This window comes from Parasteatoda tepidariorum, chromosome 6 (assembly GCF_982258835.1).
Source record: "Parasteatoda tepidariorum strain Cologne lab strain chromosome 6, Ptep-v5.0, whole genome shotgun sequence".
NCBI classification, from domain to species: Eukaryota; Metazoa; Arthropoda; class Arachnida; order Araneae; family Theridiidae; genus Parasteatoda; species Parasteatoda tepidariorum.
In genome coordinates this window covers 87,275,277-87,288,089 of record NC_141760.1, presented here as the reverse complement: position 1 = coordinate 87,288,089, position 12,813 = coordinate 87,275,277, and the positions used below count along the sequence as shown (strand labels likewise).

General features: G+C 29.1%; 1 protein-coding gene across 1 annotated transcript in view; it reads left to right on the top strand.

Moving 5' to 3' along the window:
* LOC107450357 (uncharacterized) overlaps positions 1-12,324 on the top strand; it is a 123,293-nt gene extending 110,969 nt beyond the window's left edge. The window contains exons 6-10 of the mRNA XM_016066122.5: positions 2,552-2,706; positions 5,755-5,833; positions 7,526-7,676; positions 9,316-9,469; positions 10,678-12,324. Of these exons, the coding sequence (XP_015921608.1) occupies positions 2,552-2,706; positions 5,755-5,833; positions 7,526-7,676; positions 9,316-9,469; positions 10,678-10,880 (742 nt within the window). The 3' untranslated portion in view covers positions 10,881-12,324. The remainder of the gene's footprint in view (positions 1-2,551; positions 2,707-5,754; positions 5,834-7,525; positions 7,677-9,315; positions 9,470-10,677) is intronic.
* Positions 12,325-12,813: the final 489 nt, after the last annotated feature.

The window sequence follows — 12,813 nt, the reverse complement described above, 5'->3', positions numbered from 1 at the left end:
GGAATTAAATAACATAAATTGAAAATCGAGTTGCGGATCACTATTTTTTTAAAGCAAAAAAACTTTAATGCGCTTAATTAATTTTCGGCTATATATGTAAAACAAATTTTTCTGAAAATAACTTTTAAAAAATTAAAGTGAACTTGGAACCAAGTGATTGAGCATACCTTAGGTTCAGGAAGAATAATGGTCAACAATTACGAGGTCAACAGCTACTAGATAAATATAATATGGTCCGCCACTTATAATATAGTAAATATAATATAGTGGCCACTGGCTGCCTTTACCTCCCACACCAGCTGACATCCATCGAATTGGTAAGGATTCAAGCTATCAGTGAGAATTAAAACCCAATACATCACAATGACTGCTCAGTGAGCCATGCTAACTTAGGAGATGGAGCGCATGCCACCCAATTTGGTGACCCGGGATTAAATCTCTGCTATGGATGTTCGGTTTGAATTCCACACCTGACTCGCACCAACCTTAGTGCTGACTTGAAATATATTCTCAGTGGTAGACAAATTGTGGGTTAGAGTTCCCTTGTTGTCAGGATAACATTGGGAGGTTTTCGTCGTTTTCCCATCCATGTGATGCAAATGGGGTTTAGTTCAATAAAAAAGCTCTCAAGTAAGGCAAATACTTTCCCAATATTTGATCCAGGACTTCCCATGTCTTCCGGGTCGAATTCAAAATTACAAGGCTATGGAATTGAACATGAGTAATCATAAACTCAAAAATTGTGTTGGTTTCTGAAGGTCAGTATTGAAATAAAATGTCTGCTCAGTGTTTAAACCATTCTATCATCACAGTTCAGCATCAGACATATACACCACTGAATGACAAACATTTTTAGAGTATCATATGAGCAAGCGCATTTCATTAAGTTAAAAAAAATTACTCAGAAATATATATTTTGTTTTATGGATTTGTTTTATGAAGTTAATTAAACTGACTTCCGATACGATAGTATTGTAATTCAGCTTCAGTGAGAATCAGTTTCAAACGAGAAAGTTATTTAAAAAAAATATATCTTGATTTCACAAACCAATCTTGTCTTTAATAGGTAAATGTTTAATATGAACTATGTGAGCAACCACATTTTACGAAATACTATCCTACCTTTACGAAAAGTATGCATCACTTTAAATGAATGGCTAATAGTATTTTCAAACTGTATAGAATTTTGGGGAAATTTGCTCTCTTTTACTTATCTTGAACTAATTTAAAAGACAACCTATAACAAACGTTGCTAATTTTTAAATACTATTTAATAAAATTGTTTACATAATTTGGCAACTATGCATATAATTTTCAAGAACTTGAGATAAATGCTTAAGTTACAAAACTTACCACCACTTTCCTCACATTGAATTTTTAATTTCGTTTCAAATGTCAGTTAAAATTTACAAAAAAAAATATAAAACTTCGTTATTTAAACTAATTCCATGTTATGAGTTACTATAGCATAACTAAACTATTAGTAAATGCTCTATAATGTTGGGGTGAACTTTATAGTTAGTGGATTTAATCCCCACATAATTAATGTCTAGAATTGTTAAAAGTCGTTGAGTGTTTAAGATTCACGTTATTGATAGAGAAATGCTAGCTTGATGTACGGCTAAAATGACTTAAGATCAGCAAAATTCTCAAATTTTATGCGACAAACTTTGAAGAAAGTAGTAAATACAGGACGAGTTTATTAAAATATCTGTATATAAGAAAAACAGAATTAGGATTAAGGAATGATGACCACTTTAATATATTATTGGGTTTATCTTACAAAATCAGTTATATTTTTAATAATAAACCAATTTATTATTTAGATTTTGTAATAATACGGAAGTGGAAAAAATCTGGTAAAATTACAGTATTGTATGTTAAAAGCAATTTCGGTAATAAATTCAAAATCTATAGTATTTAAGGCATTCATTTGGTAGTAATTTTTCCATTCATGTGATAATTGTTTACCGGAAAATCGTGTTCAGGAAGCAATAATTCATATTACAACATGTTTAGTCAAAATACAAAATTTAAAAGTACATTTAACCGAATTAGTTGTTTCTATGCAATGATCAACGGTATCATGATAAAATTACCCAATTTTAACGCAAATTACAACATAATAGTTAATTTTTAGTTTAACCAAACGCTGTTACCAAACTGCTTCGGAAAAAACTTGATTGACAATGATTTTTGGTGTTCCCATAGAGCAGAAACATGGTAAATTTCACCATTTTCTTGTAGTTTTGACCGTGATTTTAATTCTCAGTGCCGTTACTATAATTTCATAACTTATACAGCCTTACAGATATTGATAATAAAGTTTGTCATATATGTAAAACATTTACTAACTTACGAAGTGTAACTAACCTATTAAATGTTTTCACATGTTATGGATAATATTAAATGAGTTGCTCATATCTGCTAGGTTATATTTTTTTCCACAGAATATGTCATTTATGATTTATTCTTATAATATTTTAAGATGAAAAACATTCTTTAAATGAATTTACAAGTTAATCAAGAAGTATATTAATCTTCTTTTTAGCTACGTGAACATCACAGACTATATTGTAGCAAGTGGCCCAGTTCCTTATCTGAATTTAGCAGTCAGGCAGCATGGAAAAATTCTAGATACAACGCTAAATGTCCAGCCAGGCACGCCGTTAGAAATGCTAATATACCTGGACAGAAAAAGTGCAGGTAATATAACATTTCCTTTTGAAAAATTTATATATATATATATATATATATATATATATATATATATATATATATATATATATATATATATATATATATATATATATATATATATATATATATATATATATAAAAAGTTCAAAATGAAGAATAAAACAAAGAGAAATTAAAGACAAATGAAAAAATGGGGGAAATAATATGTAAGAAGTATGAAAATAACAAACAACAGTTTAAAAAAAAAAGGATAAAATTTTATTTAAAAAACCGGAAAAAAATATATAATCTTTTCATCAGCCCACACGATTATATTCGTAAAACAGAGTGCTTACGGATATAATCGTGTGGGCTGATGGAAAAATTATATCTTTTTTTATGGCTTTTTTCCGATTTTTTAAATAAAATTTTATCCTTTTTTTTCTTTTTTTTTAAACTGTTGTTTGCTATTTTTTTACTTCTTACTTATAATTTCCACCTTTATTTCATTTGTCTTTAATTTCTCTTCGTTTTATTCTTCATTTTGAACTTATCTAATGGGTTCTGTTTACTTGCAGCTTTAAGCACAATAAATGAAACTTATTGTTTTTCTTAACTTTCTTCATGTTTTCTTTTATTTAGATATATATATATAATAATAATAATAATAATATATATAATAAAGTTTCATTTATTGCGCTTAAGCTGCAAGTAAACAGAACCCATTAGATAAGTTCAAAATGAAGAATAAAACAAAGAAAAATTAACGACATATGAAAAAAGGGGGAAATAATATGTAAAATAATAACAAACAACAGTTTTTTTTTTAAAAAAAAGGATGAAATTTTATTTAAAAAACGGGAAAAAAAGAAAGATATAATCCTTTCATCAGCCCACACGATTATATCCGTAAAACAGAGTGCTTTTCATTTTTTTTTTTTTGTTATTTTTTTACTTATTATTTCCCTCTTTTTTCATATGTCTTTAATTTTTCTTTGTTTTATTCTTCATTTTGAACTTATATAAATACCCGTATTCTTCAAATAAAAGTTTTATTATATAAAGTACCATTCAGCCCCGAAATTATGCTATTAAGCGCGGCCTACTCATGACAGTCACAGTTTACTATAACAAGTAATTTTCTTAGTAATTTATTTAGTTCATAACTTATTTTTTTTAGCACAATTATTGTAGATTTGAAATTATTTAATTTCTAGTAACACGTTTCAAAAGCCTAACTACAAGAAATTAACGCTTGATTTCAGTTAGTTTTAAGAATACTAATTTGAAGACGTAGTCTTCACATGCTATCCAAAGGTAGTTTAAGAATGTGCTACAATACTCGGTTTTAAACAAACGTAAGCTAGCAAGCATCACTGATAGTATCTCTTAAGTATTTAGAACATTACATCAGTGTTGTTTTCTAGTCCAAAAAAGGGAGTTGTCTAAATTTTGATTTCAATAAAGCCTAATATTGCACTACGAATACAAATTGTTTTTGAACATTCCTCAAAAACTGACTAATTGAAATTTTAAGCGAATTTTTAGATCGGGAGCTTCTTGCATTCGATTTAAAATTTCAAGACCATAGCACGAATGACTTTGGAGTTATACGAGACAAGCAGATAGAAAAACTCTTTATTTTAGCATTTCAAATACGTATTTGCATACTTTTAAAAAAGTGGATACGTGTTAGGTTTATCTGTAAACTGAAATCATAGTTTCATCTAACAATCTTTATGCTATCTTAATTTTAAGTTACGTTTTCTAGGATGTCCCGAAATGGATTTAGCAGAGAAAACTACATTTTGCAAATTATGTACAAAAACAGGAACAATAATTAAAAGCAAACAAAGATAACCATTTTCTTTCCATGAACTGGAAATTTGCCTTAATTTAAATTCTAGTTCATCAAGTAATTAATATTTACACCCAGTTTTGATCTGCGAACAGCGCACAAAATAAATTGCTATTGTGGTTTTCTAGTTTTGTTTCTCATCTTTATATCCCCATTTTTTGTTGGCAACTTTATGTTTTTAATCAACGTTTACATTGGCAACTTTGCAAAGAAACATATCGACTGTTATTTTTAATTTCTACTTTTTTGAAGCAAATGAAGATTTTGATCAAGTAGAATCTTTTTGATGTCCTATTCACAAATAGTTAGAGGCAGAAGAACAATTTTTCTAGAGTAAACACTTTATTTGTACCAAATTAGAAAATGTATCTTCAATATACGTATAGGTAGAAAATAATTTCAAAAATAAGATTGAATATTTTAGAAGTTAATATATCAACTATTTCATGTATTTTTTTTCCTTGCATATTTGTACATACATTTAAGAAAATGAAAAAATAATTGCACACAATTTTTGAACCGAAAAAAAAATACACTCAATTTTTAAACGGAATAAAAATGCTATTATAAATCGAAAACAGAAAGTTTACCTTTATATAATTTCATGAAAGAACATTTAAAAAAGTAATATTTGATGGTTTACTATTTAATGATTGAAAAATGTTTGAACTTTAATGATAGGCAAATATTTCATGCATAGAATTATCTTTGGTATGAATGAATTTCATGAATTTCAGAATTTTATAAATTCCTTTTTTCGAAAAAGGTTTTGATTCACTCAAATAGTTTTAATCTGCGGTGAAATGCTCAAGAAAAAAACTAATTACGTATTTATTTTACAATTTAAACTATTATTAGGGCTTACATCTTAATCGTTCTCTTTATAAAACTGTTATAACTTGATAGCAAAAGCTCCCGTAGGTCATTGATAAATCACTTGTTTGTTTATGCAGTGAAAAAAATTAAGATTTTGACTTTGACTTCGCAAATGAAAATATTGTGAGCAAAAAGATAAAAAAAAAACATTTTTTTTTTAAAGTTTTGCTGCTGAAATTATTCAAATTCCATTCCAGTATGTTAAAATCTGACAATACTACTTAAAATAATTCAAGTATTTCATTTTATTACTTTGAACGCTCTACATTTAATAACTCTTCTGATTTTAGTCATACAAATAAAATTTTCATTGTTTAAATAATAATACATTTATTTTTCAGAAACGTATGGTTTATTAACAAGCTTTCTGAAAGTCACAGACAGCTCGCCAAACCAAGAGGAAGTAATTATAATGAACGGGTAACCATGTTCACATGCTTATAGTTTTTGCAACTTTTATTTGTTTTATTTTTTAACCTAACTAAACATACGTCTTACGAACATCTCAAAGTAACATGCTAACATGTAAATTACTTACTGAAGTTGGGATTGACCCAAAACATGACTCGTGTTTTTACTTTTAAAGCTGCATTTTTGTAACAAAACTTAATTGCCTCTTGATCATTGATCTCATTTGCAAATATTGTTTCTAAGAAACACGTGTTGTTGTTGTTGTTGTTGTTTCTAATCCCCAAGAGGTCCATCCCAATTAGACCAATTCCATAAGTCCAAAAATGTCCAGGAAGTCTAAAAACAGATGAGGTTTTGAAAAAACCTCGTCGATCTTAAAATCGATACAGTTTAGAATATGCTCGGGCGAAGCCTGAGCAGTCCTACATTTAGTGCAAAGTCCAAAAGTCTTTTGCCCCTGAACATACGAGAGACACCTCAAGTGTCCACTTGCAAAGCGAGATAAACAAGTCTGCTGGCTTCTAGGTCCCTCAAAAAGCAAGGCACTTCCAGGTCAAGAAACACGTAGGCCTTATTAACAGTGTTATATTGATATGAACGACTCTGCATCATTGCTAATTTAAAAGCAATTTAACAGAGCTAAAAGTAAAACAATTTTATTAAGTTCTACTGATTTTATGTGGATATGTGCAGTAAGCAAATTTATAAGTATTTTCGTCGGTATAATGGAAAAGTACCGAAAATCATAATGATTTTTTTGTTATATGATTGAATTTTCTTGGTATATGCTTCGAGCAAATATTTTGTCAAAGTAACGAAATAACCTTTGTCCCTTCTTAGGGGAAACAATTTCGTTAAAATTAAAAACAGACTTTCGTCATTTTATTAAAACTGAAAACTTTCAGCGATTAATACGTCTAACTTTTCTAATAATTTCTTTATCGCGAGCACCTTATAAGTAGATCGGTGTCGCCCAAAAAACACAAGAAAGTTTGACAGAACATAGAGATAAATTACACTCGTGCCAGTTGAGGGATTCAAACCCGGGAACTTCCCGGTACGAGAGCAACTTCTTTACCACCATACAGGCCGGACTTCTTTATCGGCACTTTCTTTTCGATCATTTCATCTAGTCATCATTCTAGTTTCATCTTTTTACTAAACAATCTCATACAATGCATTACGATGAAGTGCCATAATTGAGAAAACATATCCCTCATATATTTGAGTGTTCGAGTTCTGCCTCCAATCACGTAATTTCTTGACGAGATGACTCTCAAAATTAATGAAATGCAGCTCGAAATTAAATGAATCGTCAAATTTGAGGGTTTCAAGTCTAAAAGTGAATTTTCTTAGACTGAAAAACATACAAATTATATAAAATATATATTATATAAAAACGATTTTTTTTTTTGCTTTAAAAACTACATATATTTAATCAAAGTGAATTTTTTTCGAACTATATTTTTCGTAGAAGAAAACATAGCTCCATACGAAAGCTCTATTTTTCGCGTGACAATCGTTCTTAAAGCAAAACAGATTTATTTCTAGTTCTAAACTAGATTTATTTCTTATTCTTTAGGTAGAACGAATCTGTAGAATGTTGCCACAAAAGTTGTCTTAACACAAACTTCTCTCTTATCCACGTTCCATGCGTTACTATTTCTTTTACAATTGTTGAATTTTCTTATCCTTTTTCAGGTGTTCCATCGATCCGTACATTTTCGGGAATTTCCAATCCCTGGAAAATGGAGACGCTCTGTCGGCGAAATTCAGAGCATTCAAGTTTCCTGACGCCAATTATGTGCTCTTTGTTGGTACAGTCAGCGTCTGTTTACAACAATGCCGCGGGGTGAGTGCCTCTGATTTTTTCACCTATGTCGCAGTTTTTTTTTCCTCAGTTATTTATTTTTTTTTTGTGAATACTTCAATCTTAGATTTCAAATGCTACAAAATATACTTTTTTGTGAAAAAAAAATCTTTTGAAGTTGCTTTCTTTTGAATTCAAACTTTACCTTAGAATTTCAATTTTTAAAACGAAAGTTATCTGAAGTAAAAGAAAAATAAAATATTTTGTTAACCACATTGCTAAAATCATGGAAATAGTAATTTAATTAAAAATATTTTTACAAAGCATTGGAAAGAAAAATCTTAAAGAGTGAAAGTAATTAAGTAATTTAGATTTGTATAAAAGTTTAGCTTTAATTTAATTTATGGCAAAATGTATTCTAATGAATTAAGACATATTAAATTAAAATATGCAAACTAAAGAGCAAATTAGAGGAAATCTGATAGTATGGTAAAGAGGAAGTCTAAACACAAACCTCGGATTTTTTTTTCCTCCACTTTTTTAAAAGTTATACACTTGATTAACAACAAAAAATGTGAAGATGGTAAAAAAGTCTTCAGATTTGTAAACAAAAAATACTTGAAAACATAAAAAGTAAAGTTGCCAACCGAAAATAGAAAAAATATGTAAAAAATAAAAATAAAACAACCGATGTAGCAGAGCTGATTATAATATTACCTGTGTTATATGTGAGCTTTTAGTAAGCAAATTAGTTTCATAGTTATGGCAGTGAAATATGCTGTAATATGTCTGAAAAACGTTCTTCATTCTGAATTTTTTTTTTATTTCTGACATTAGTGTGAAATCTCTTGGAACCATCTTAAAGTTTTAAGGGAATGTTTTTAAAATGACCCCACTAATTTGAAATTTGGTTTAGATACCACGTATGTGTAATGCCGAATAACTAAATACTTTGAAAATCCTTTTAATACTAATAAAAAATATAGTTTTACTTTATATTGCAATTTATATAGTGTGTTTTTATTTGATTTTATTAAATTTAGTGGTTAATGTACAATGCACTAGGCCTGAAGATATTTATAAAACTGGCACAATTAAGAAATTTAGATAAAAATTAACAAGATGAAAGTTAAAGTAAAATAAAAATAATAAATAAACAATTTTTTGCCTTAAATCTCAATGCATGTGACAGAGCATAACATTTCTCCCAAAATGTTTGGCTTAATTAAACAAAAAGTAATAATTCTGAAAGATGGTGTTATTCATCCATTTTATTGTTGTCATTTTTTCATTGTGTTTTGTGTATAAATATTTCATTCTCCATTTGCACGTAGTTGGTGGCTTATGATAGACAATTCAAAAAATTTCGAAAGGAAATTATGTGATTTTTAATTCTTCCTCTTTGGTTTACAGGTTTACTACTTGAAGTATTCCATGTTTGCAGTAATTGTGATAAATGTCAAAAAATTTTGAACTTAACATTGGTTAGAAAAATTATGCCTACTAATAAATTTGTTGTAAGAGATTTTTTCTTTTCTTTAACCATTTTCTTGATTTAAATTTCCTAAAATCAGCCAATCAAGCATCACGCAGCTATTTCATTGCCTAAGCTATTTCATTGCTAATATTTACAATAAATTTTTTATTATTTTAATAATTTCACATTTTTATTTCATTCTAGGTTCCATGTGGGAATGGTCAGTTAGGATATGGGCGAAGAAAACGAAGATCCATACCTTCTGATCTGCCACCCGATCCGAACAAAGTGTTTGAAGTGGAGATGACCACATTTCTCAAAGTTGAATATTCGGAAGATCATTTCACTTTAAACAAAGGTATGACAGGAACATGTATGTTTACTATAGGGGTCGTTATTGTTGATAAAGAAGTGTTTTTATTTTATAAAGATGATTTGCGTAAAGCTTATTGGGTGGTAAAAATTAAGATGACAGTACTCGAAGGAAGGGTCCGATTAAAACTTCAAATATTTGCTGCTTATATCATGAGGCCAAGGTTTCCGTTAAAAGAAATAGTTTCCAAAATTTCATAGTACAACAACCAGATGGATCTACAACACAGTAAAATGAAAGATTAAAGCTCAAAAATTAAAAATAAAATATATTTAGTTATTTACAATCTGCGATCTCTTCGTGCATGTCTTGTCAGTCAACAATATGCTTATGGTGACAAGTATGTATCATTTGTATATGTTTTCAGAACTACAGCATGATCTATTTGCAAATATCAAAATCCATCGTAAAAGAGTGTTTGTTCAGAAAAAGTATATTCTAGTATATTTTTTCTGTATATTAATTACTAATTAGCGTTAATTTATTCTCATATTTAAGGTTTCATTTTAAGCTATTGAGATAATTATCTATTGTCATTTAGATAGTTACATTAATTTTTTATTAAAATTAGAAAGACATCGTTGTAGTATACCTATAAAATATGACAGTATTAGTCTGGTCTTTTCCAGATTGTTTGCGAGTATATGAAATAGGTATAAATTACAAATTATTATCGTAATTAATTCAAGAAGAAATATATTAGAAACCGCACCATTTAAATTATATGTTATTTTATTTGAGTTGATTAACAAAAATATTTTATGTAATGGAAAATTGACTCTTCAATTAAGCTTATACTTTGGTTTCCTAAGTTATTGAGTTTCTTTTTCGCCATGAATAATAATTGAAAATATGTTGAAATACTCCTGTTTTTTTTTAATTCAACAGGGGTACCTTAGCCTAACTAAAGGCTACCCAAACCTTCCTGATGCAATGGGGTACCTACCAAAATATCGAATGGGCAGCTCTGGTCTCTCTCGTCATTCTAGGTATAAGGTTCTGTATAAATGAGACTAACGTAAGAATGATTAAATAGGCACTTAAATTGGATCAAGTTATAAAAATTGAGAAATACTCAATACTTTATGTTAACTCAATACTTTTACTTTTTTTTATTTGCGCAGGGTAAAAAAATTAAATTTCTGTTTGAAACGAATTTTATTTATTTTTAATCTATTACTTATGGATTTTAGGATCATTAAAAGGAGACTTCGAGAACAACCAAAAGAAATCGGAGCAACAAGCAAACGTAAGCTTCAGTTCTGTAAACGAAGTTGCCGCCCTCTATGGTAACAACAGCAGTTCTCGTCAGTCATACAGCTACATGAGAACCATAATCGGAAGTACATTGCTACTCATATTCCATTCTTGCTGGTTACGAGGATTATGGAAATGAGGAGGAAAAAAACACACAAAGCGAATCTTGTTTTTCGCTTATAACTTTGCCAATGTTTCGCCAATTCTAATCACGTGGTTTTCACTGATCTCATAACAAGTATTCATTGAACTTAACGCATCTGCTCATTCTCAACTAAAACATTTCAAGAGATGCCCGATTTGTCTCACCCCATTTTCGAACTTTCTTATCATGTCATATTTATCGCTATCATGTGATTGTACATAATTTTCAATCGACAATAATTTCACTGTTTAAAATTATAATAATAAGAATATTACATGACATAATTTTGTGTATAATAATCAGTCTGTAGTCAAATGTGTCAAAAACATCAGTTTGTATCACCAAACAACGGAGTTAACAAATTTAAACTTACATGAATCGACAAAAGGATTTCCTCAATGCTAATTGGATTTTTCACAACAACATAATGGGATATTAGAAGAATAATAGTTAAATGTTATATTTCTTTTTTCTTTTTCACATAAGGTACTCCTATATTAATTGCTCAGTGGTTAGGGCACTGAGCTGTCATTGTGAGGAACTGGGGTTCGATCTCCAGTTGCAGCTTGAAGCCCACCCAGCTTCAGATTGATAGGTAACAGCTTGTCTGGAAAGTAAACGCAGCCTGTGGGTAGTGCTGACCACTTTACCAAAATCATGCCATTGTTCACAAAATTGTGGAGCTATACCTTTCATGAACTCCCTCGCCCTCAGCGGAATGTTTCGGGAATGTTTTTTTTTTAATTTTTACTCGTATATTAAGTACTCACGTTTAGTTTTTGCGGTTCAGACGTTATAAATATGTAAGAAACAGTTTTATTGTAACAGTCAATGATGTTTATTGTATTTTTTGCTCATTAAAATTCATATGTTTTAAGCGTCCATATTTAATTAAAATTGCATTGTCATTGTAACATTTTATAACATGAAAGAAATAACGCATGAAAAAACAGTTATATCTTATTTTTCTTACATGGGATATTTAACAATTGTGCAATGTGCGTCACATAAATAATATTTTTTGTAAAAACAAATGTAGAAAGAAATTTAAAAATTCTTAAATTATCTACTTCTTACATTCACTTCATTAACATGACAACTTTTGTGAACCGTATGATGCATTCCATCATGATCAAAATGCTGTACAAAAGATTGGGCATCTCTTGAAATGATTAATCTAACTTTGTGGAAAGACGAAGTATTGCACTGTAAAACACTGTCTTGTGTCGATGGTGAAGGATTATTTTGTAGGTGAATGACTGTATTTTTTTCTCAATCCCGGGAAGAAGTTATTCCTCAATAAAGGATTAGCCAAAGTGTCGCTGAACAAATGCTTCGTGCTATGTTTATGTTGGTTTTTAACTTTTAAGAGTGCTTGATTTTAACGTTATTGACTCCTGAGTGTTAATTATCAATAAAAATACTTAATTTATCTAAATGGAGTTTGTTCATTTTGATAAAAGTAGTAACACAATACACAAATTAACAATACTAAGAAAAACACATTTTGTATTGAAATGGTATGCTGCACTCACTAATTATCATTTTGAAAATTCAGAGTTTATGTTCATATTTATGAGCGCGCAAGTTTCACATCGTCATATAATACAAATTTTTTCATGTTGGTCATATAAATCATACTGAATTCCATTGCAAAAATATATGAATCAAATGTTCAAAATCATAAATAAAAGTAATATGACACACACTGGTTCAAAAGTATAGTTCAAAGATTAGGTCATGAGGTGAAAGTATGAATTAATTTTCTTTGCGCTTTCTTCCAATGGACAACGTTAGATTTGATTTTGAAACTCATATATTGAATATTTGAGTTAAAAGAAATTTTAAAAAATTGCCTTTCTTGCTCTTAACCATTCAACTTGTGAAACTATCTGTAAATGCTAATATGTAACTTGAAAACAAATAT